The 27381-nt window shown below is 38.8% G+C and overlaps 1 protein-coding gene across 1 annotated transcript; it reads left to right on the top strand.

Moving 5' to 3' along the window:
- The first annotated feature begins 1212 nt into the window (after positions 1–1212).
- Positions 1213–25421, top strand: LOC101744276 (probable ATP-dependent RNA helicase DHX34). The gene is made up of 20 exons (XM_004929653.4): positions 1213–2231; positions 2819–2937; positions 3166–3332; positions 3508–3711; positions 4169–4301; positions 5192–5340; positions 8265–8372; positions 9246–9351; positions 9880–10085; positions 11265–11468; positions 12252–12437; positions 13044–13141; positions 14073–14283; positions 15170–15232; positions 15914–16095; positions 21393–21503; positions 22064–22185; positions 23005–23154; positions 23953–24091; positions 25120–25421. The coding sequence occupies exons 1-20, from the start codon at positions 1705–1707 to the stop codon at positions 25403–25405; spliced, it is 3471 nt and encodes a 1156-aa protein (XP_004929710.3). The 5' UTR covers positions 1213–1704; the 3' UTR covers positions 25406–25421.
- The last annotated feature ends 1960 nt before the right edge of the window (positions 25422–27381 follow it).

Genomic DNA, 27381 nt, shown 5'->3' on the forward strand with positions numbered 1-27381 from the left:
GAAAAATTACAAAACCTTCTAAATTTAGCGCAGTCTAAGATGAACAATAATTACTTGTATTGTTGATCGAAGAGCGTAGGTAGTTAACGTTAGTAATCTATGCCGAGGTGATCCTACGTTCTTGACAATAACTTAAAGGTCCTAGTTACCAAGTCATAAAATCCCTTAAAAAAACGTTCTTGACTGAAGATGGGTTAATACCGATATTTGTCAATATTAGCTGATACGAGTATATTCATGATGTAATATTATAATACCTTAACTAATACGTGAATATATCCTGATATCTTAACATACTTCGATAAAACGGGTAAACGAGTTAAACATAGTACGGTATTCGTGAAATAAGTTAATAATCATAGATAATACACATAAATTAGTTATTAAATTAATATAAATATGGTATGGTATATTGTATCCAGGAATTTGACTTCATACTAAATACTTTACAAGTAATATTATGTACATTAATATGAATATTATTATTAAATTAGAATTTGGTCAACATTGTACATTAATAATAAACAACAAGTTACTAATATTATTTATTTCTTATTGGTGCATAAAAACATCAGCTTTTTTACTTTTTCTACCGAAAGACTTGGGATTTTCGAAAAAATTCTCTGACACGGTACTGAGGTGGCTAGTAGGTACACAACAGTTATAATATTATAATCCATGAACAGTTTGGTTAGAAAGTTATTTCGATTAAAAAATCAAACTTTTATATAAAATTTGAGAAGTTCTTAGAAGATAAATAAGTACCACCGCAAAAATATATTGTCATCATAATTTATTACGTAAAAACACTTAATTTTGTTGTAGCAGTATTACATTTTGTCTAAAAATATTTTGATTTATGAAATTGGTAAACATTGTCAGCTACCTACTTTCGTTTTTCAAATCATCGTTTTAAATCCAACTAATTCGAAGGAAACAGAAAATAAAATTAAAATAATGAAAATAAAGCTCACCGATTTTATTCCAATAAATGTGAAAATGCAATATTTTGTCTTGAGTAGAATCTTTAGTAGAATCAAGAAATGAAGGTTCAAACATAAAAAAGTAGTGCATTTGAAAATTCCCACTAGCATTTTTGACATGTAAAAAATGCAATACAAAATAGTCCTTAAACTCAAAGCGAAATGTACTTATTTTCATTCCTCAGTATATAAACATATAGATTATTTCACTTACTCTTAGCACGTGCAGTATTGATATGAATGTGATAGACAGATATCCGCGAGACACGTACGGCGTATGCCAGTATATTTTCGTGTGATAGATACTTCACTAGAAGTAACAGTGTTCTGTGGATAGATACAACCCGACCGATGTGAGTTGGTTAATATTATGAATAAGTGAATACGGAATATTAGCAAATCAGAATTCGACGGATTACCGATACACGAATACAAGCTGTATTACGAATATCTTAGTGAATACTAATATATTGGTATCACCCTTATTCTTGACACTGACAACAAAAGATGCTGTCAATGCGTAGGTACCGCAATCAGATCTGTCACAAAAATCCAAAGTTTGTTATTAATTGATAACGATTAATTTAATAACATACCATTTAACATATATAATTATCAGCAATGACCATAACTGACAAGTTTCTGTTTCCACACACCAAATTTTTTTTTGTTTGATAAGTTACGCCCAATTATAAAAGAAAAAGTATAGAAAACAAACAATATGAGAAGATCTCCAAATTTAAAAAGACAATATGCATCAAAAAGAATTAGAACACCTTCTCCTGACCATGAACGATATCGGCCAAGAAGAAGAAGTCCAAGTCCTCTAACTCCTCTAAATGAATTTAGTTTCTTGGACTATAAACGAGATTTAGAAAAAGTAATGCTTTACAGCAACGAAAGCAATACTGTCGTGAATAGTTTGAGTGATTTTTGGATATTTCTAAAGAAGTATGAAGCCACTTTAAAGAAGTCAGGAAAACCTTTGCTAGAACCCAACTGTGGCAAAGATATTATAGATACAAACAGTGAAAGATTCTCAAAATTTCATTGCATTAATTTTACTTCTTCTATGAAATTTATAGACACAGTATGCGAGTCAGGAAGTCGTAAAAAATTAAACAGAAAAATATTTGATGCATTTTTGGAGATAGTTTCGATTTATTTAGATTTTAAGAATAAGGAAAAATTTGAGAAATTGAAAAAGCTGAGACAAACACAAAAAGAGTTACCTGTTGCTAATTATAGGTAAATAAATATTAGTATATTGTCATCGTCGTGGCCTACAGGATAAGACGTCCGGTGCATTCGTATCTAGCGATGCACCGATGTTTGAATCCCGCAGGCGGGTACCAATTTTTCTAATGAAATACGTAGTTAACAATTGTTCACGATTGACTTCCACGGTAAAGGAATAACATCGTGTAATTAAACTCAAACCCGCAAAATTATAATTTGCGTAATTACTGGTGGTAGGACCTCTTGTGAGTCCGCACGGGTAGGTGCCACCGCCCCGCCTATTTCTGCCGTGAAGCAGTAATGCGTTTCGGTTTGAAGGGTGGGGCAGCCGTTGTAACTATACTGAGACCTTAGAACTTATATCTCAAGGTGGGTGGCGCATTTATGTTGTAGATGTCTATGGGCTCCAGTAACCACTTAATATCAGGTGGGCTGTGAGCTTGTCCACCCATCTAAGCAAAAAAAAAAAATAATAATAATAGTAAATTGTAGCATTTGTAGTTGCTTCTTTGTATAAAGCTTATTTAAGTACAGCAAGAAAGTAACTGAATATAAGGGGACTAGGAAAATGACATACTTTTATAAAATTGTTTCAGGCATGAAATTGTGTCAGCAGTACAGAATGAAAGGGTAGTCATAGTTGCTGGTGATACAGGATGTGGCAAGTCTACACAGGTGCCTCAGTATCTGCATGAAGCTGGTTTTCAAAATATTGGTAAGATTGTGTGAAAACTTTGATGTTCAATATTATTAGTACTTTATAACAAAATATTGAATTGGATAGGACATAATGCATAAATGCAGTCTTATATCATGTCCTTCCACTAATAAAAGTTCAAAGTTCAAAGGAATTTAACACACATTTTTCTTTTTAAAACCTAAATCATTTGCTCTATAATGTGAGGAGAAATAGTTTAATGAGTATTAAATTTGTAATTTTAAGCCTGTACACAGCCAAGAAGGATAGCCTGTGTGTCCCTTTCAAAACGAGTTGCATATGAAATGCTGACCCAGTTTGAAAGTAAAGTTGGCTATCAGATACGTTTTGAGAAGAGCAAAACCTCTGATACAAAAATATGTTTCATCACCGAAGGCTTACTTCTAAGACAGGTCAGGTAATTTAATTAATTTTGCTAATATTGTATTCACTTTATTAAATTAAATTAAGGAAACAATTAAAATGATATTATCATTAGGATTTGGGCATGTGAAACATTAAGGGATTCAGATATGAGTAAGAATATTGGCCATAATGTAATTTTTTGAAGGAAACATTTCATTACAGATGTCTTCAGAAACCTTACCTAGCTATGATGTCATTATCTTAGATGAGATTCATGAAAGGCATTTAATGGGTGACTTTCTACTGGGTATTTTAAAATGCTTGGTACATACTAGAACCAATATTAAATTAGTGTTGATGTCTGCTACAATAAACATAAAACTGTTTGAAGAATATTTTGCAAGTGAATCGGCTGTTGTTATACAGGTAAACTTTTGATTGATTTTATATAACGATTGTGATCCTCTGCTGTAATTCTACCAGGAGAAGAGAGCTTCCATTAGTGCTGGCTATAGAATTGTACTTAGTCTGTTTTTTCATGAGACAGTGAATAGTTAACCAACAAGTCCAATGAATATCTAAGCCCAAATCACCGCATACTCAAGTTCACTATAAGCTTTATTTTCGATAAACAAATAAAAAAATATTATTGAGGTCGCATTATGATGTGAAATATAGACTAAAATACTGTTTGGAGCATTCTCTGTGAAATATAAGGTAGTACAGTAGAGAAAAAAAAATCTTTCTAGACGCTTGACAATTCTAAACTAGTTGTGAAATGGAGTTTGTAGTGGTGTTTTCATGTAGCAGTGGTTGTTGGAAACATGTATATGCAAGACTTCTTGAAATTATCATTGCTTATGACAATCTTATTTATTTTAAGGTACCAGGTCGACTTTATACAATTGAATTAAATTACAAACCAATATTTATGGAAGAAAGACCGACAAGAGATGACAGATTAGATCCTCAGCCTTATGTGCAAATAATGCAGTTGATCGACAATAAATATCCAAGTAAGCTGTGACTACAGTCGACTATAGTTTGCTACAGAAAATTCATTAATACAACATGTATTTGCCTATTTCTTTCTGCCTATTTCTGCCGTGAAGCAGTAATGCGTTTCGGTTTGAAGGGTGGGGCAGCCGTTGTGACTATACTGAGACCTTAGAACTATATCTCAAGGTGAGTGGCGCATTTACGTTGTAGATGTCTATGGGCTCCAGTAACCACTTAACACCAGGTGGGCTGCGAGCTCATCCACACATCTAAGCAATAAAAAAAAAATGTATTCAACAAGCAGTATTCTCTTTGCCTTATAAATTATTTTAACTAATGAAACCGGGCTATGGTCTGCCGCCACTATTATAAGTATACTATAAGTATAAAAACCACTTAGTGTTTAAAATCACTTATATTAATGATAAATGTACAGTGGCAAAAAGTATAATACAAACAATAACTGTACCAATATGCAACCGATTAACTGATGTTTAAACAAACAAAAACAAATGTAATCATAATAATAATGAGTACTTATAAATGAAATTAATTTAATTGACAAACAAGGTCGCTATAGCTTATCCGAGGCCAGTACTTACCGGAACCCATCGAGATAGCAGCCTCCACCTTCTGCTTTGAGACACTGGTGGTAGGACCTCTTGTGAGTCCGCGCGGGTAGGTACCACCACCCTGCCTATTTCTGCCGTGAAGCAGTAATGCGTTTCGGCTTGAAGGACAGGGCAGCCGTTGTAACTATATGTCTGTGGGCTCCAGTAACCACTTAACACCAGATGGGCTGTGAGCTAGTCCACCCAGCTAAGCAATAAAAAAAAATAGTCGAAATTTCGAACATACGTCAATGATAATAAAAGAAATAACCATCTATTTGATATATTTTTTCTAGAGGATGAACGAGGTGATCTCCTAATATTTATGTCTGGAGTTCAAGAAATCACAGCGATATGTGACGCGGCGCAACAGTATGCAGAAAAGACGAAAAATTGGATCGTCCTTCCATTACACAGCGGTTTGTCACTTGCCGAACAAGATAAGGTACGTGCAACCGTGGTTTATGTTATTAACCATGTCAATGTTTTCCTCATCGCTGCCTATCGTGAGTACTCGTGAACATACTTCACATTCGTATGCAGGTCTCTATTTTGTCCTTCGATTGTGTTCTTCAAAAATAGGCAGGTTTTTGCTACCTACCCGGGCGAGCTCATGAGACGCCTTACCATCAGTGATATGCAAATTATAATTTTTGCGAGTTTAATTTTTAATACAATAAGATGTTATTCCTTCATCACGGAAGTCATTCGTGATCATATGTTAAGTACATAGACCTATATAGTAGGGACACGACATATTGTTCTATACGTACAATTGCTTATATAAATAGCACCCATTTTGAAGGCACACACATAAACATATATCTATCTCGTTCTTACTCAGCACTTTAACTCGCAAGAAAACAATATAACAGTATTTCAGTGCGTACATAAAATGAAACATGAATATACGTAAATGTCTCCGTCTCCGTCTAATGCACTGAAGTAGGAAACCTATGGAAATGAAACGTCAACAAAAAATTCGTGCCACTGTGACGTCATCTGGCCACAAAACATGGCGGTTTTAGTGCTGCCCAGAAGATTTTAATGTTAGTAGGTTTTATCGATAAACGTTCTTGGCTCATTTTATTTTAAATATTGTTGAGTATGAATGTATTTGTAGAATTTATACTTTAATAGGAATTAAGTATATTGTTATGTGCAAAGATGATGTGATTTAGATATTATGTGAAATCTAAGACGAGTTCGTGCTTCAAATTTTCCAAGTAAACGATATGACGATTTTTAAAATTTGCTACACTGATTTTATAAAGTTGTCGTTTGCCGCAAAACATAAAGATATGGCGTAGTACAGTGCCATCTGCCCATTTCTAGCATGCTGAATGTTATCGTATTTTGAGTACGTGTTTTTCTTAGACTATTACAATCTATTTTAATTGTTTTGCTGACTCTAAAGTCCGTAACACACTACCGCAGCGCACCTCAAGGAAGGTACAAGGAAGGTTTAAACTTATCAAGGGACCGCCTGATAAAAAAAAACCTACAGAACATTTATTCGTTAATAAAATTACAAACGTCATTCCTTGTGACTTCCTCTCTAAAATCACTTAATTATTAAATATTTAACGAGTTGACAATAGTGTTATAAAACTATTTTATTTAAATAGTTCCGACGACTTTCTTGAGATCCTATAAAATATGTTTTAATTATTATTTTTGTATGTTTTAAGCATGATAAAATAAGAAATTTTATATAAGCAATCATATTAAATCGATATCAAAGTCAATAAATAATTTACAACCCAAAACAGACGGCCGAACTGACGTGACAATGACATTTGGCGCGCTAAACATGGCGGATTTTCGGTCTCATTAGACGGAGACGGAGACATTTACGTATATTCATGTTTCATTTTATGTACGCACTGAAATACTGTTATATTGTTTTCCTGCGAGTTAAAGTGCTGAGTAAGAACGAGATAGATATATGTTTATGTATGTGCCTTCAAAATGGGTGCTATTTATATAAGCAATTGTACGTATAGAACAATATGTCGTGTCCCTACTATATAGGTCTATGGTCTAATGAGGCCGAAAATCCGCCATGTTTAGCGCGCCAAATGTCATTGTCACGTCAGTTCGGCCGTCTGTTTTGGGCTGTACATTATTTATTGACTTTGATATCGATTTAATATGATTGCTTATATAAATTTCTAATTTTATCATGCTTAAAACATACAAAAATAATAATTAAAACATATTTTATAGGATCTCAAGAAGGTCGATGCCCCAAAACTAGTATCTATATATATTTAAATTCAATAAGGAGCCCTCATCCGAAACATAGATTATACACTTAATAATATATTTGAATCCGAAATATCGGACACCATTTTTCGGTCGGAATCTATTCATCATGACACTAATCATAAATACCTCTTTAAAATATGTCATCAAAACATATTTAGACATTCTGTTTAGATATTTCGGGAAAAAGGCTACCGACAAAATCTCTTCGGAACTATTTAAATAAAATAGTTTTATTCCGCAGCGAGTAAAACACTATTTTAAATTCGTTAAATATTTATTAATTAAGTGATTTTAGAGAGGAAGTCACAAGGAATGACGTTTGTAATTTCATATACGAATAAATGTTCTGTAGGTATTTTTTTTTTATCAGGCGGTCCCTTGATAAGTTTAAAATTTGAATCACTCTCAAGTGAGAGTGATTCAAATGGTGCGGTGCACCTTCCTTGAGGTGCACTGCGATAGTCTGTTACGGACTTTAGGTCAGCAAAACAATTAAAATAGATTGTAATAGTCTAAGAAAAACACGTACTCAAAATACGATAACATTCAGCATGCTAGAAATGGGCTGATGGCACTGTACTATGCCATATCTTTATGTTTTGCGGCAAACGACAACTTTATAAAATCAGTGTAGCAAATTTTAAAAATCGTCATATCGTTTACTTGGAAACTTTGAAGCACGAACTCGTCTTAGATTTCACATAATATCTAAATCACATCATCTTTGCACATAACAATATACTTAATTCCTATTAAAGTATAAATTCTACAAATACATTCATACTCAACAATATTTAAAATAAAATAAGCCAAGAACGTTTATCGATAAAACCTACTAACATTAAAATCTTCTGGGCAGCACTAAAACCGCCATGTTTTGTGGCCGGATGACGTCACAGTGGCACGAATTTTTTGTTGACGTTTCATTTCCATAGGTTTCCTACTTCAGTGGTTAAGTACGTATTTGATAAAAAAAATTGATGCCTGGCGGAATTCGAACACCGACATAGTCGTATCGCTCGATACGAGTACACCAGGCGCCTTATCCTAGAGGCCACGACGACTTTGTTTTCTAAATACGTGATAAATTTTGTACAGGTTTTCGATTATCCACCAGAGGGCGTCAGGAAATGTATTATATCAACGAATATAGCAGAAACCTCTGTCACAATCGACGGTATTCGTTTCGTTGTGGATTCCGGAAAGGTTTGTTCACACTTTTTACTGTTTGCCCAAATCATATACCATAGCAAAAACGTTGATGATGAAAGACCTGAAATGACAATTGGCAATCGTCTATACCCTTCAAATTGGAATTCATAATAACTTTAGAAGCAGTAAGTCGGATGATAGTGCCACAGGCTTTAAGAATACCCTGCCAGTACATTTCTATCGCTTCACAGATAACCTTTCATTTCCAACTTTATTAAATTGTTTTTATAGATAAGGATAAATAATGCACTAGATGATGACCGAGCTTTACTCGGTTTTTTTTTTATCACGCCAACTTGCTGTGTCTTTAAAGCGGTTAGTTGCCCTCAATTAAGAAAAATAGTATTATTATTCGCCAATAGATGTCGGGAAGAGTTGATTATTGAAAACACGAATAAAACAACATTTTCTGAAAATAAATCGTAGCTAGATCGATTTATCGCCCCCGAAATCCCCTGTATACTAAATTTTATGGAAATCGTTGGAGCCGTTTCCGAGATTCAGATTATATAAGTATATATTAATATACAAGAATTGCTCGTTTAAAGGTATAAGATACCCCTAGATATAGGCTCATGGAGATATTATGTCGGCTCTTGTATTGTGATTGAAATTCAAAGGTTAATCTGTGTTTTATGGGAGCCAGTCGTGCCTCCGGCGATATCTAAGTCAACGGTTAGCGGCGATATTTTTTTATGGCATTCATGATCTTCTAAACAATAAACTAAATTGGAAATATCTAAATAACTTGGCAACTCGAATCAAATTTATGATTGGATGAATTAAAATGGTTACAAGTTAGATCCAATGATAATTGTTAGCCAAGGTAAATAGATCGAGATTGACAAAGCATAGCATATTTTGTAGGTAAAAGAAATGAGCTACGACCCGACATCGAAGATGCAGAGGTTAAAAGAGTTTTGGATATCGAAGGCCAGCGCCGACCAAAGGAAAGGTCGTGCCGGAAGAACGGGTAATATAATTTGATGTCTTATATAAGGGGGGTCCATTAATTACGTGAGGTGTTCTAGGGAGGGAGGGGATCAAGCGAAATCTTTCCAAATCTCACTTACTTGGCAAATATCACGTAATTATATTTCTCGCAGAAAACGGTGTAAAATTGCGTGAAAATTTATTTCTAGAGTAAAATATTGTTTGTTTGATTGTTTCATTATTTATTTTTATGATTGTGATTTTAAATTACGGTAATATTCACAAATACTAGTCTTTGCTACTCTTCAATAAAAGTAATAGAGCTCAATTTTCTCAATAATCCAACACGTTTACCGTTCAAATAGAAGTTTTGAAGCATCTCGCGTGAGGTTAGACGTTTTAGTTGGATTTTCTATAAAAGCGTATTTTTTTAGTTTTTTTTAAACTGTTTTTTATTTTATAATTTTTTCTGCAATGACGTTTACAAGTGTAAAGTAATAAAAAATACATATAAAAGGACCGAAATTATTAGGATTACGAATTATCATGAGTTTCATTGTCGGCACAGGTCCCGGCGTCTGCTATAGGATATATTCCGAACAACAGTACACGGATATGGAGCCGTTCAGTACTCCAGAGGTGTCCAGGGTCCCGCTGGCCTCTCTGCTCCTGTTGATGAGCTCTTTAGGGGTGAACGACGTCAGGCGCTTCCCTTTCATCGATACTCCGCCCGAGGAGAGCATCGAGAATGCTCTGTTGGAGCTCAAACAGCATGTGAGGTTTTTTTGGCTTAGTTATTAAGCTGTTTGAAAAGGGTTAGAGTGTGGTTAGACCTTTAGTTTCCTGTAGAAGGTCGAGGTTGCAACGACCCCCTCAGACACAGCCCACTGAATTTCTCGCCGGATCTTCTCAGTGGGTCGCGTTTCCGATCCGGTGGTAGATTCTGCGAAGCACGGCTCTTGCTAGGACCAGTGTTAGCAACGTTGTCAGGTTTGAGCCCCGTGAGCTCACCTACTAATTAAGGCTACGCTGATATAGCCTTTCAAGGTTCTCAGCTTAGGTAGGAAAATACACAAAAAAAGAGCAACGCACTCTAGCGCACCCCATAGTGGACAAAGAATCATTTTTGGCTTTTTGGCAGGAACGCGAGGAGTGAAGTTGTGTGATTTGTTTTATTTTGTCTATTTAGTGTTTCGGCGTGTAGTAATGCGTTTCGGCTTGAAGGGTGGGGCGGCCGTTGTAACTATACTGAGACCTTAGAACTTACATCTCAAGGTGGGTGGCGCATTTACGTTGTAAATGTCTATGGGCTCCAGTAACCACTTGACACCAGGTGGGCTGTGAGCTCGTCCACCCATCTAAGCAATAAAAAAAATGGAGTAAATTTTATTGAAGTTCAATTAAAAGCATCGAACTGTTGATTTTAATTGCAAAGATAAATGTCGCGTATTAATCGAAACTAGAGGTCCCGCAGTAGTCGAAATTCGACTATAATTAATTGGAATTGTAAGTTTGTACACAGTATGATTGTATTTTATACTTCTATAATCACAAATTTCGCCAAGACTATACTATAAAAAAATATTAATAAAGACAAACAATATTTAATCTATTCTCAATTTGACCACAGACGTCAAGAACAAAAGTTTGACAATAAATAGTATGCATGCGTGTGTGCGTCAATACATGGTAGTGTGTGTAATGTTTTCTTTATTGATGTATCTTTTATGCATTATTTTAAAAAAATATTAGCATTGTGCACTTCTTCTCTATATTCTCTATAAGTGTGGAAAATTTCATACTCCTCCGTCCGCGCAATTTTCGTAAAAAGGGATACAAAGTTTTTGCTTCACGTATTAATATATAGATGTCGCTTAAAGCTTTAAAGCCTTTCACCCCTCGATATATTCTTGTTGTTCGGGAAATCGTTACAAATAACTTTATTTATTGCAGGGCGCTTTAACATCGAACGAGAAATTAACAGCGCTAGGGAAAGCTTTATCGAATCTGCCAGTTGAAGTTTCATTAGCGAAAGCTCTGGTCATCGGGAGCGCAACTTTACAGACGCACAAGAGAGACTCTGCTCTCGCGTTGACCGCCGCTTTAGGGATTCGTTCCATTTTCACCACTAGAGCGCACCGAGATTTCGATTGTGAGGTAGGTGTGAAAAAATTATACTATACAAGGGGGTTGCGGGTTCGAATCCCGCCAAGGGAAGATATTTGTATGATAAATATAAATGTCTTTTCCAGGGTTATGGATGTATATTAAATATATGTATGTGTATAATAAAAAATGTGACCAGTTAACGTGGCGTGATTGTTAGTAAATATTTATTTATTTAATTTGCGTAATTACTGGTGGTAGGACCTCTTATGAGTCTGCTCGGGTAGGTACCACCACCCCGCCTATTTTGTCGTGAAGCAGTAATGCGCTTCGGTTTGAAGGGTGGGGCAGCCGTTGTAACTATACTGAGACCTTAGAACTCATATCTCAAGGTGGGTGGCGGCATTTTCATTGTAGATGTCTATGTACTCCGGTAACCACTTAACACCAGGTGGGCTGTGAGCTCGTCCACTCATCTCTGCAATAAAAATTTTTTTTTTTTTTAAATAGCCTCTTAAGATTACGAACGATTTTCACGATCTAAGAATAGCACTATACTAAATATATAAAAAACAAACACGCTAGACTTATGATTACTGGTAGTAGCGTATGCAAGTCCTGCAACAGATAGGAACAATCCTGCCCATTTCTGTCGCGAAGGGTTCGACGGCTGCTATACAATAAAGTTGAAGATTCGACCTCACGTCGTCACTATTCACACATGCTGTCACGTCTACAAGCTCCGGTTACCACTCAACACCAAATAAGCCGTGAGCTATGCATGCGTGAGCGTGAGCAACCCTGAGCTACACATCCATCGATTCTGATGTCTAGAATGCAAGGAAGCCTGATGAATCAGACCACGGCGACCCGCTGACATTACTGTCCTTGTACTGCGCTTGGTTGCGTGTCAAAGCCGAGGAGCGCGGCGGGAGAAGCTGGTGCAAGAGGCGGGGCATCGAGGAACAGCGACTTTACGAGCTGACTAAATTGGCGGCACAACTAAGGGGCCTCTTGCAGGTAAGGTATCCAAATTGAAGACTTGATGTACGGCATAAGCAGACTAGATTTTATAGCGAAAACGGCATTAATTTTTTATTTATTTATTACTTAGTAAAATTGAACGACCTTTTGACAGTTGTCATACAGTTGACAGATACCTGAATGAGTTTAGTACGTAATGTCATTAGAAATAATTGGTTCTTATATGCGGGTATTCGAAAACCGGCACTGTCGCTTCGCTCGATACAAATACACCGGGCGTATTACCCTAAAGCAGTCTTTCCCAAAGTGGGCGATAACGCCGTGTGGGTGCTGCAGGCCTAAAGGGGGGCGGTAACAGACCCAGAAAAAAATGGGAGCGTTGTGCAGAAGTATGAGAGGCGATTTGTAATGTCATCTATGAGGACTCTTAGACACCGACTAAACTCTTACTATAGTGGTTTTTAGGTATATGAATATTTGGGGGCGCTAAAAAATTATTTATTCTCCAAGTGGGCAGTAGACAAAATAAGTTTGGGAACCCCTGCCCTAAAGGGTATCATAATCACGACAATTTCGAGATAGAGACGTCTATGGGTTGCAGCCTCTCAAAGTTTTGCTGGTGCTTTAATTGTTTGGTAACAGGACAACAATCTATCTGAGACTCCTGAACCGGAGACGATGTCTTCAGCGGAGAGGGCGTTACGTCACGGCCAGATGAAACAGCTCAAGGACATGAGGAGGTACCTATATTGAATAACTTCATAATTTGTAGCAAATTAAAACATATTTTCTTTAGAATCGTTCAGCTCTGCATAAGAATGTGTCCGCTAATTTCTATAAGCGAGATTTGATTTGTAATTTTTATTTATTTATTTACTACAAGCCAACTAACATAGTATAATAATACTAGCTGTACCCGTCCGCTTCGCTGGGCATTTAAAATTAACATTATTATTTCTCACCCCTCACAAAGATTCTCATCATTAACGCCCCCGCAACTGGTGTAGGGAGTCCAACACTCATATAAATATTAGTCTATCCATTTAAGTACATGTATTTTCTACATGGATACCAAGTTTCAAGTCAATCGGATGCATGGTTCAATAGTTATAACGGAACATCCGTAAAAACCACTGTAGATTTATATATTAGTATAGATAACAAATAATAAAAACAAAGAGCCAATTAAAGGTCCTCACCAACATAAACAAATTAAAACACCAGAGAAACAAAAACATAGAAACAAAGAAATTAAAAACAATCAGCAAGCAAGAAACAACATTAGCAAAGGAGGAATACACTAGACTAATTTAAATGTACACGTCTACATAATGTTTTTGTTATTAGGTAGATCGGTGAACTAGCTCACGATACACTTGGCTTGAAGTGGTTACGGAACGCCATAGGCGTTACAAGATAAAACCCCTGTTTGACATGAGATTTGTCAATTCAATTGTAAAATGGCAATCCCGCTCTTAGAAGTTCACGTCCAAGTGATTGGAGTATTTGCGTTACGAAAACTTTGTTACCGATTAATTTTAGGCCTCTGTTTATTTACGAACAAAAAAAAATTATGTTGGTATCATTAATGTACCATTTTATAAACAAAATTGGGTCTAATAAATTATAGTAAATTTCCCCTAAATATGCACATTTTTTTTTAATTTTCAGGCAATACAAACAGAAATCGGCTGAAGATTCGAAACGCAAGAAACGTTTGAAGATAGACTCGTGGGAGATCGTCGACGAGAATGAGAACGAGGATGACAATGTTTTCGATATAAGGGACATTGAATTCCGTATGAGCAACGACGCTCAGAGGATCCAGGCTCTGATATCCGGCTCCAGCGCGTCCAGTGGACGGGACCTTGTCATGCTGAAGGTAAGGTCTACGGTGTACTGCCTTCAGGTACTAGCGCCACCGCCGTTCCGTGGTGGTCAGAAAGGCGATTTAACCCCAACTGACATTTACTGGTAGCAAGACCTTGCTTGTGAAGTCGTACGAGTCCTTTTTTTAACCTATTGCATAGCTTTTATCGCGGGCTTAGAGCGCGGCAACCGAATGAAGAAATTCCGTAACGAAAATAAAACCTAACACCCCCCACTCCGTCTACTATGTAGCTCGCGTTCAACACATTCACACGTTGCGCTTGTGTAGTGTTTGTAAGTAAGCGCGCGGCGTGACGTCGCACTGCCGCATGCACATCATGATAAGTCTGCCCATTTCTCTCTCGCGCGATCAAGCTTATGAGCGTGAAGGGCACAATTAAGGTTTTACTTTTGTTAATGTTTATAAATATAGCGTGGTCTTATTTTATTATTATTGTTTTAATATTAAATTATTATTGTCTAATTATAATTGCATAAGTTGATAAAGAATGCTATGCAATAGCTTTACCGCGGCAGTCCCCGAGTGCCACACGTGTTTTTTTCCCCACCTATTCTAGTAACCTCGAGGGGTTATTCTAGATTCACCGAACTAGTGGGTGAGTTCGCGGGGCTCAAGCCTGACGTTGTTGCTAACACGAACCCTAGCAAGAGCCGTGCTTCGCAGAATCTACCATCGGATCGGAAACGCGACCCCCCACTGAGAAGATCCGGCGAGAAAATCAATGGGCTGTGTCTGTGGGTTAATTTACTTCGACTAGTAAGTCGTCGTTGCAAGCGACGGGCTCGACGAGACCACAGAAAATATTATGTAATAATTAAAATGTACTGATGATAATCTTTGGGTGTCTATAAATAATAATGTTTTGAAACATTTCCAGATTGTGTTAGCCAGAGCGCTGTACCCACAAGTAGCAGTTGCCGATGAATTCAATTATTGCAAGGTAAGAGTAGAGTCGATAAAAAAAAACTTATAGTAGCTCTTGGGATCATAGACAGAAGATCGAATATCCGTCACTCAACTAGTCGAATTGTAGTTGGTTCTCATCTCAATTATATGTATAACTAGCTACTACCCGCGGCTTCGACCGCATAGTCAAAGAAAAATGCCAGTATAGTTTCCTGTGGAAATGTGATTTTTTCGATATAAAATGTAGCCGGTATCACTCGTTTGACTTCTAAAACCATCACTTAAAAAAACACAACACACATTCACTATACAGATTACAGCACATTTCACAAATTTTGGTCTGTTAGTTTACGTGGCTTAGCTTAGATAAACAACTTGACCCAGTAAATGGCGTTGTAATTAAATTCTTGTTTTTTTTTTTAAATAAATAAATACGAAAAAAAATTAACAAAATCACTAGACATAGCTTCTACTGCTCTTCCAAAAAATCGGCTGAAAAACTCTCAGTAAACAACCAACATTTTACTGATACTTTAACTCATCCCATCTCATTTAGTTGATTAAAGTCGTGCATCAATCAACCTCATCTCATTTCAAAATAGGACTTGGCTTAAAGGTTTCGTTACCAGGCCATAAAATTTTTAAAGAAAAATTCAATTCAGTCTACCCAAATAAACTGACGTAATAAAAATAAAAAAACCAATGTTTTTTGCAGTCCGTAGCCGAACAATTGTACCACACTTGGAGTAAGCCCTTCGTGTTCCTACACCCCACCTCGTATTTCGGGAAGCAGCCCCGCGTGCTGATGCTGACGGAGGCGGACATACAGACGGACCCGCCCGCCGGGTACAAGAGTAAACTACCCTTGTCAGCAAAACACCAGTTACTGTGTTATTTGTAAGTATTACCTGCGGCATGTGGTCACATCTTTAAAGACCAACTAAAAAACTATACTAGACTATACTATAATATATAGATTCTATACTAATATTATAAAGCTGAAGATTTTGTTTGTTTGAACGCGCTAATCTGAGGAACTACTGGTCCGATTTGAAAAATTCTTTCAGTGTTAGATAGCCCATTTATCGAAAAAGGCGAGGAAGGCTATAAAATCACGCTAAGAACAATGCAAGCGGAGCACCAATAAATAATGTTTCAAAATCTGTTTTTTTTCCCTTTTGAGAGCTTCCACAGCGTGCGCTGCGGAAACGGTTAAAGTTTCGCTAAAATAATGTATGAAAAAATTGTTACCCTTTAAAAGATCTAAAAAAAAGTCCGCAGCAGCATAATAATATTTCTATATGTTAAGGTTGGCTCACTATATATAACGTTTTTTATGCCATAATTTTTTATCTATGTAATCTATGTCGAACTGATAACTTCTTCTTTTGAAGTCGGTTCAAAAGCGTGATTTTGGTACCTTAAATAGCTCTTTAACATTCTATTATTCAAAAATATTTTTATTTTCTACGTAAATAAAGAGGCGGGTAATATTTAGCGTTCTGCCAAAGTAACTATCTCACGCGGACGAAGTCGCGGGCAAAAGCTAGTATATTATATTATATTAATTGCTTGAAAAGTAGTAGTTTGTGAAGCAGAGAGTGACCTACGAAAGTCTTCTTCTTTATTTCCCATTATCCTCTGCTGGAGTATATAATGAATATTTAAAAAAAACATACTATTTAAAAAAAAAAAAAAATGGCATGCCCGCTGAGTTTCTTGCCAGTTCTCAGGACGGAGGCTAGTTCTTGTGAATTGGCGGTAGTTCTTTTGACGTTCAGCAAGTATGTACTTTCGTTTATGTCGGCAAACTTCGTAGTGCCTCAATCAATAAATAAAAGACCGAAACTTTCACACATCAAAGGGACAACTAAATTGTTATTTTGATTCAATTCCGAGCATTTTCATATTCATCTACCTTTTAAACCTTCTCTGGATCTTTTATTATTACATATCTACCTTTTAAACTTTCTTCCACAAATAATTTAAGACCCAAAATTAGCCAAATCGGTCCAGCCGTTCTCGAGTTTTAACGAGACTAACGAACAGCAATTCATTTTTATATAGGTATTATATAGATACAAAAAATATTGAATTGAATTTTTTTTTATTTGATTTCATTTTGATAGGGCTCGAATCAAATTCTTTTATTTGCATCGGTCTTGAGCAGTGTGTTCTAACTCCCCTCATGTCATGCCTAAGACCCCAAGTTCCTACTCAACTGAGCGACACCAAGGGACGGTCTATCTTCTTTTTGCCAGACACTTAACCTAGAAAAAGTGCAATGCGTTTAATTATTTCTGAATAATCTAATTTAAAGCGGGTGAAATGTCTGACCCTCTAAGTTTCTCGCCGGATCTTCTCAGTGGGTCGCTATTCCGATCCGGTGGTTGATTCTTCGAAGCACTACTCTTGTTAGGACTAGTGTTAGCAAATTAGCAGGATGAGCCCGTGAGCTCACCGACCAGTCCGTTAGTAGCTAGAAGCCCTTAAGCGCCCTGTAAATGATCAAATTTGCCTGACAAATTTGTTCGTCAAACTTTACGTTTTCATCAAACAATAGCTAAAACGATCAAACCAAAGATCAAACAAGTTTGTTAACTTACCCGTAGGTTCGGTTTTCTCCTGCCGTAACGAGACGTCGTGTCGAGCAACGACTGAGATCTTGTTTCACAAACACCCCCATACACGTTCAAACTTGTTTGTCAAACACGCCGTCAATCAAATTTTTTTTTTAATGTTTAGATGGGTGGACGAACTCACAGCCCACCTGGTGTTAAGTGGTTACTGGAGCCCATAGACATCTACGACGTAAATGCGCCACCCACCTTGAGATATAAGTTCTAAGGTCTCAGGTATAGTTACAACGGCTGCCCCACCCTTCAAACCGAAACGCATTACTGCTTCACGGCAAAAATAGGTAGGGTGGTGGTACCCACCCATCAAACGCGTCAAACACGTAATATTTGACAAACAATTTGATCGTTTACAGAGCGCTTTAGTCTACCAGCGATTAGGTTAACCAAAAATAAATAAATATATGTCGCATCCGGGTCAATAGTTCGGAAAATCAACGATACACAAACGTCAAAGTGACAGAATGGCCGTGTCGTGGATAACGACTTTTAGTAATATTAAGACGGTGGTTTTGATTATTATTTTAAATGATGAAATGTTGTTTTGACAAATATCACAAAATGTAGGGTAGACTCCGTAACGCCACAGTATAAAATGGCGGTACGTGGACAGAGTCGTGGCATTCCGTGTCAGACAGTCATTCAGTCCGTATCAGACGGTCCGTCCGTCTCAGTCAGTGAGTCTCTGGCAGTCAGTCTGTCGGTATGTGGAACGAAACTGTCGGTTTACCCTGACATTGTGAAAGTTGTGTGTGTTGAGTTTCAATAATTATTATTCAAAAGGTTTTATCGACTTTTTATAAACTGAGTTCAACTAAATACGAGTGATGACGGAAACTACCGCTTAGCCATCCCTGGAGCTGCCGCCGACATCAGAAGTGGGATCAGGACTCAACTCTCACTGGCGTGACGTGTTTGAACATGTTCGAAGTACAGCGAAAAAACATGATGCAGATCAGAATACCAGTAACGGTATCTGAGATCACGGGTCGGAAATTCATCAGGAACAGACAGATGCCGATCCATGTGCTTGGTGCGCTACGGTTGATATGTACCTCGATGAACGTCTACTGGATGGTGCATAGCTCATTGTAGTCTTCAGTGGGGCCCTGAAAGGCGGTGCCTTATCATGTCGCGGATTTCACAACGATGGTAAGCCACAAAAGCGTGAATGCAGCATACGCAAGTCGTGTAATAACGTCTGCTACCTCGATGGAAGATCTGAGCCACGAAGAAATCGTCACATCTTACGTTCTGGCTCATGTTGCCCAGTTGTCTCTCGACTTATCACATGGCATTTACTAGCGGAAATACGACACGTAGCAAAAGTGCAAGTCTCAAGTGAAACTTCGATCGCAATAATGGATCTGTCATGACGAGTGGGTAGTTCCGACACGAATCGGATCTGAAGTCGTCGTGACCTGTAAGATAAGACGTCCGGTGCGTTCGTGTCTGGCGATGCGGCGGTGTTCGTGTTCCGCTGGCGGATGCAAGTTTTTCTGGTGAAGTGCGTGCTTGTGCGTGCTTGACAAGTGTTTGCGGTTGGCTTCCGCAGTGTGGGAGTAACATCGTGTAGGAGAGGTGGAACCCGCAAAATTGTAGTTTGCGTGGTGGCTGGTAAGATTTGCGGTGGTAAAAAGTTTGCGTGGTGGTAAAATGTATTGTGAGTCTGCACAGGTAGCCGGAGGTGAGTCTTCCGCGGTCGCGGTCTACCCAGTCCGCGAGAACCGGGCAGATCGCCTCGACGGTACGGAGGCCGGCCGACGGGTCCGCCAAACGACGAGACCACGCCTCCAGCTCGGACTGCCGAGATTGGAGCCCCCGCGCTCCGGCTATACTTACGTTAGGGCGCGCCGCCTCGTAGGAGACTGTGAGGTATCCTTGAATGACTCTGACTGCGATCGCGCGCTGCCGGCGTCGCAGCGCGGCGACTTTCTCGTGGGTAAGGACGTGGCACCAGACGGGTGCTCCGTATAGTGCCATCGACCGCACGGGTACCATCACCCTGGCCCATTTCAGCCGTGAAGCAGTGTGTATTTCGGTTTGAATGGTGGGGCAGCGGTTGTAGCTATTCTGAGACCTTGGAACTTGTATCTCGGGGTGGATGACGCGTTTGCGTTGTGGATGTCTGTGGGGTCCAGTAACTACATGGCACCGAGTGGGCTGTGAGCTCGTGCATAGTCCACCCATCTAAGCAAAAACATTGCCACGAGTTGCCGCCGAGGCAAATTGATGGCGCGATGTCATCGACGGCCGCGAGCAACGCAGCAGCGGAGGGACGCCGTGACGTGCCGGTAGCTGCGTAACATCGGGTATTTTGGTAAATGAGAAAAATCTGGTGAGTCGTTTTATTTTTATTTGGAATCTGGTGCTGAATGTTCTCTTGTCGAGAAATCTATATGCGATGGTTCTCATAAAGGGACTGTTGATTAGAGTTAGAGTCACAGGGATGACTGTTGATTAGAGTTAGAGTCACAGGGATGACTGTTGATTAGAGTTAGAGTCACAGGGATGACTGTTGATTAGAGTTAGAGTCACAGGGATGACTGTTGATTAGAGTTAGAGTCACAGGGATGACTGTTGATTAGAGTTAGTCACAGGGATGACTGTTGATTAGAGTTAGAGTCACAGGGATGACTGTTGATTAGAGTTAGAGTCACAGGGATGACTGTTGATTAGAGTTAGAGTCACAGGGATGACTGTTGATTAGAGTTAGAGTCACAGGGATGACTGTTGATTAGAGTTAGAGTCACAGGGATGACTGTTGATTAGAGTTAGAGTCACAGGGATGACTTAGTTACTGTGTACATGAATTGTACGGGGAGAACTTGCAGCAGTAGTAAATCACTTATTTTCGTTTGTGTTATCTTTCAATGTCGTTATAGAATTTGTGATGACACAAGACTTTTATTTTAGTAGAGTGGTCAGATATGGCCGAGTGTGAATGATACTGTGCGGTATTGGCTTTTGTTTCAGATTAACACACGAGGACGTGTGTAACACAGGATGGCCGTGTCGCATCCGGGTCAATAGTTCGGAAAATCAACGATACACAAACGTCAAAGTGACAGAATGGCCGTGTCGTGGATAACGACTTTTAGTAATATTAAGACGGTGGTTTTGATTATTATTTTAAATGATGAAATGTTGTTTTGACAAATATCACAAAATGTAGGGTAGACTCCGTAACGCCACAGTATAAAATGGCGGTACGTGGACAGAGTCGTGGCATTCCGTGTCAGACAGTCATTCAGTCCGTATCAGACGGTCCGTCCGTCTCAGTCAGTGAGTCTCTGGCAGTCAGTCTGTCGGTATGTGGAACGAAACTGTCGGTTTACCCTGACATTGTGAAAGTTGTGTGTGTTGAGTTTCAATAATTATTATTCAAAAGGTTTTATCGACTTTTTATAAACTGAGTTCAACTAAATACGAGTGATGACGGAAACTACCGCTTAGCCATCCCTGGAGCTGCCGCCGACATATATATAAATATATAATAAATAAATAATATATAAATAAATAAATTTTGCTCACGACTGTACCGTACCAATATTACAGGTCTCTGCTCGAAACAACTAAGCCGTACATTGTGAATTCCATGAGGATGCCGGCCGCACAGACCCTGCTGCTATTGGCGCATTCCATTGATACCAATATAGGATTTACAAGGTAAAACGAACTCTACCCATACCGCATAAGGCTTAATTTTATATTAGCCAATAAAAGTAATCGGCTTAAGATATGAAGATAATCTTATTAGTATTATTGTGTATTCACTGATGGTGTGCCGTAATGTGAGCTCGCATGGGTATGTACCTCAATTCCGCTTATATCTACAGCGTAGTTTGTATAGGACTGTCGTGAACAAAATTGAAAGTTCGATTTCGTATCTTAAGGCGGTATTCACGTTGCTATGTATGTGGTCCGGTAGCTACTTAAAACCAAGTGGGCTGCGAGCTCATTCTTTTTTTTATTTATTGCTTAGTTGGTTGGACGAGCTCACAGCCCACCTAGTGTTAAGTGGTTACTGGAGCCCTTAGACATCCAAGTCTCAAGTATAGTTACAACGGTTGCCCCACCCTTCAAACAGAAACGCATTACCGCTTCACGGCAGAATGAGGCGGGGTGGTGGTACCCACCCGCGCGGACTCACAAGAGGTCCCACCACCAGTAATTACGCAGATTCGCCCGCCTTGAGAAATCAATTTGAACGTATTGCTCTGTTACAGGATAGTATGTGACTCGTGGCTCCTGTTGGAGTTTCCTTATCCTGAAACCGGGTTAAATCTGCTGATGAAAGCTGTTAGGCTGAGACGGAGGTGGAACGATCTGGTGAACCGACGACTTGCAGGTTGGTGACGTAGAAATATGTATACTGAAACAGTAGGTGGTGCTAGTAAGAAGTACTTTGTACTTTGGTTATTGGAGACCATAGACACGTGACTTTTCATGAACCCTTTGCGGCAGAATTAAGTCGTCGTGGCCTAAAGGTGATAAAACGCCCGGTGCATTCGTATCGAGTGAGACGCCTATGTCAGACTTTAAAAAAATGGTGCACGTGAAAGAAGTGAAACTTCTATTGCGGTGCGTATTATAGTATTGTGGTTTTCTTCATTTTTCATCTTTAAATCAAATTTTTCTTGTAATAAGGAATGCAGTGTATAAGAGAAACGACCTAGCTCGCTTTGTCCCTTCCCTTTCTTCTCGGTAGAGTGGTTCGGGAGACGCTCTGTCTATTCTCTCACTCTCGCTCTTCCTAAATTGTATCTTTTATCTCTAGCCGTAACGAATCTGTCGCGATTTGAATTTTACTCTCAATGCGCCTAAAGAAGTTTCACTTCTAAAAAAACCAATGGTCTGTTGGTTCTTTACTGGTGGTAGGACCTCTTGTGAGTCCGCACGGCTAGGTACCACCGCCCCGCCTACTTCTGCCCTGAAGCAGTGATGCTTTTCGGTTTGAAGGGTGGGGCAGCCGTTGTAACTATACTGAGACCTTAGAACTTATATCTCAAGGTGTGTGGCGCATTTACGTTGTAGATGTCTATGGGTTCCAGTAACCACTTAACACCAGATGGAACGAACTGACAGCCGTGATCTGACGAGCTGATTGCTTAGATAAGCAATAAAAAAATTGCAATTCATCATGTCACGACGCTATTGTCGATTACAGACGCGAACCCAGCGAAGACCGTGGAATCGGAATTGGAGAAACAGAAGCACTCAAAGTCGTCGTACGAGGAAACACAGTACGAGCTGTCCTGCGATATCAGTTCGTACATGAACAGCGAAGTTTATTATACGATCAAGAGATTACTACCGGGTACGGTAATACTGTTGTTACGCGCTGGGGTTCGGGATAAATAAAATATCACCAAAGTACAACTTAAAAACTGTATTCAACACTTAAAACACTTAAACGCTTCACAAACACTTGAAAACATTCAACAAACACTTTAAAACTCTTAATTCGCTTGTTCCGCTTCGCTTCAGGTGATCCGTTCGCTGGTTCGCTTCGAGTAGTTCCAATTACTCACTGACTGCGTGCCATCCCTACAACGCTTTTATAGCCGATACCTCATCCCTAGAATTATCGAGAATATTCCACACCTGTCTAGTAGCAGTTTCCGCTATCTGACAATAGATGGCGTTGTAATTCTCGAGCATTCTGGATCCTTCGATGTTCGTTCGACTATTCGGCGATAGATGACGTTACTCTTACCGGCGTAACAATACCTATTAATACTAATAAATATCTGCTATTTGTTGAATTATTTTTGGAGCTCATAGACATCGTATTGTGAACGCTTCTGTCTACTAAAAATTCCAAATAGGAATATTTTATTAATTTTACCCAGCATTGTAAAGTCTTATAAAGAATGGCATCAAAATTTGGATAAGGGGTGAGAGGTCTTTGCGTTACGTTACGTGAAGTCGCGTTACGTTACGTTACGTGACGTCATGCCACGCCATGTCTCGTCGCGTCACGCCATGTAACGTTACGCCATGCCATGTCACATCTCGTCATGTCATGCAAAGCCATCTCACGTCACGCCACGTAACGTCATGTTATATACAAATAGTGAGGATCATCTAAAGGAAAATGTAAAATGGTTTTCAGGCGACCTAAAGATATTGTACTACGGTAATGATGAAGCGCATCCAAATATCGACCCTAATCCGTTCGAAGAAGGCTTCGAATGTCGACCTCACGAGAAGAAAGGCGGTGTCTACGTCACCGATAATATCGTTTATAATTGGTGAGTCTGTTTTATTATTCAACTAGCAACCCGCCCTCGCTTCGCTTCGGAAACTAATTTATTATTGATTTCTCCACTATTTAATGAATGTTATTATAAATATAAATCTTCCTCTTCAATCACTCGTATCTATTAAAGAAATCCGCATCAAAATCCGTTGCTTAGTTTTAAAGATTTAAGCATACATAGGGACAGACAGATATAGGGACAGAGAAAACGACTTTGTTTTATACGATGTAGTGATACACCAGTAGATGTGTAGCCACTGCTTTACAGCGGTCACCCATAAACTTCGTAGACGGTGTCTATAGGTTCGTCGATGTCTACAATAACCACTGACAATGGATGATGAAATGTAAGTTTTTAAATGTTTACGTTTTCGAAGATTCTAAGCTTTTTTATTTCGTATTAGTCAATCGCGGCGTTAAAAAAATGATATTAATAATACCAATAGAGGGATCGTTTCGAACGAAAAGAATTAGCGGTCTATTAAATTCTTCACGTTTATATAGACAAAGAGGTTTGGATGTTTTCTGTACACCTACCTCGATTTCAATACGAAGTTAGATAAGTATATAAATATAGAATCGTTTTCTTGACAAATTTTGTGGTTTCAGTCAATCTTTTTTTTTATTGCTTAGGTGGGTGGACGAGCTCACAGCCCACCTGGTGTTAAGCGGTTACTGGAGCCCATAGATATCTACAACGTAAATGCTACCACCCTCCTTGAGATATGGGTTTGATGTCTCAGTATAGTTACAACGGCTGCCCCACCCTTCAAACCGAAACGCATTACTGCTTCACGGCAGAAATATTGTTTGTCTTTATTAATATTTATCTAAAGTGTAGTCTTGGCGAAATCTGTGATTAGGAAGTATAATAGTCTTTGACTATAGAATCGTAATAGTGTACAAACTTATAATTTCACTACCGACTAGTTTGTTATTATTTTGTAATAGTCCTGAAAGACGGGAGACACGTAATAATAGTCTGTGGGTTAATTAGTAAATTAACATGTCCTCTTGCAGCGTCGTCGACACAGATTGGAGTTACAACACGTACCAAGAAACTTATGGTTTACCTTGGACGTGTGAGAAATGCGAGATGTCGATGTGTCTGTCGCCGCTGGAGAGACTGCAACACAAACTGTTCACTTGTTCGGCGAGAGCGGTGAAAGAGGAACCCGGCCCTAGTAAAACTGTAAAGGAGAATAAACCTAATTGCAAGGAGTTTAAGTGCGAGAATTGCGAGGCGGTTTTGTATTCGACTCCGGTCGATATATTGAGACATAAGAAAACGTGTAAAAAGAAATAAATGTTCGAGAATTGCGTGTGTTTGTTTTATCTATACTAATATATAAATCTACAGCGGTTCTTACGGATGTTTTTCCACTTCGATAAAGCAGCACGACACGAGAACCCTCTCATCGTGGCCGCCGGAAACTACATTCCCGATCCTGCGGACAGAATGGAAAGCAGTCGACGTCGCCCAAAACACGTCATCTCGGATCCTCCCGATCCACTAACGGTGCTTCTAGGTACTTCAAGCACCGGTCACCGTTCTCGCCGAACCCGTCGCTTGCGACGAAAGGCTCGACGAGTAAATTAACTGTCAGACACAGCCCACTGAGTTTCTCGCCGGATCTTCTCAGTGGGTCGCATTTCCGATCCGGTGGTAGATTCTGCGAAGCACGGCTCTTGCTAGGGTTCGTGTTAGCAACGTCATCAGGTTTGAGCCCCATGAGCTCACCTACAAAAGTTAGGGTTACGCTGAAATAGCCTCTCAAGGCTCACAGCTTAGGTAGGAAAAAAAAAAAACGGATGTTTTTTTTATTGCCCTTGAAGGCACACGGGCATAGGGCAAAATAATAATAATAATAATAATAAGGTAGAGGGTATTTCAGATCGCATAACCGTATGGAGGAGCAAGGAGTTACACGGTAGGTTCTACCGGGCTCTCACAGGGCCTGATGTAGACCAATTAGCTTCCGTGGCCTGGTTACGATTCAGTAACCTCTTTGGGGAAACTGAAGGTTTTATCTTTGCAATTATGGACGAAGTTATCATGACGAACAACTACCGGAAATATATACTAAAGGATGGGACGGTCGACATTTGTCGGGCATGCCACCGTCCGGGAGAGTCTATTAGACATATTGTTTCTGGCTGTTCTCGGTTTGCTAACGGCGAGTACTTGCATAGACATAACCAAGTGGCTAGGATTATTCATCAACAACTTGCTCTGAAATATGGTTTTCTTGATTCTGCTGTACCTTATTACCAATACCAACCTCAACCAGTTCTTGATAATGGTCATGTTACGCTCTACTGGGACCGATCTATTATCACGGATAGGTATATTGTTGCCAATAAACCTGATATTGTGATAATAGATCGATCTGCGCGTCGAGCAGTGTTGGTTCGGGCCATCAAAAGTAGAAATAAGTGGAACCTTTACACTGCTATTCTGTTTGTCCCTGTCCTAATATCGTGTCGTGCGACACTTAACATTGTTTCTTATTCTCGATATTAAAGTATCTGACGAAAGGAGTTCCTAAAAATCGCAAACATCTCAGTCAAGCCAAAAAAGTCAAAAGTTGAATAAAATAAAATGGTATTCTCAAAAATAACTTTATATCTTAACTTGTATCTAAATCTATAGGGCACTTTCTATGACCTTTTGTCCCTACCTAATCCCTAGTAGCCGGGCTATTCCAGCTTCTCCCTTACGGGTGGGTGAGCTCACGAGATCAACCTGAGAGAATTGCTGATACTGACCCTATCTATATAATCTTTATAATATCACCATTCCTCATGACGAGAACCTCGTGAAGGCAGAAAAGGACAAATTAATAAAATATTTAGACCTGGCCCACGAGACTACCGCCATGTGGCATGTTGATTCAACCATCATTGTTCCAATAGTTGTATCGGTACACGGCTTGATAGCGAAAAGTTTCGATCAACATCTTAAGAAACTTTCGTTATCCAGCTGGGTTAAGGGCCTAATACAGAAAGCAGTTATCCTCGATACTGCACGCATTGTGAGGAGGTTTCTCACTCTGGAGTCCTAACCACTGGTGGCTTGTGTCGTAGACACCGCCATCAGCGGCAATCTATTTTTATATAGTGTTTTTTAAAAATTGTATTTTTAATATATTTTTTAAAAAATATTGTGTAATTAATAAGATTTTAAATAAATATAAATAAATAATAATAATAATGACAATAAATAATAATGTTAATTTAAATGCCCAGTGAAGCGGGCGAGTACGGCTAGTTTATGAATAA

Source organism: Bombyx mori, chromosome 21, assembly GCF_030269925.1.
Source record: "Bombyx mori chromosome 21, ASM3026992v2".
In the NCBI taxonomy this organism is placed as follows: Eukaryota; Metazoa; Arthropoda; class Insecta; order Lepidoptera; family Bombycidae; genus Bombyx; species Bombyx mori.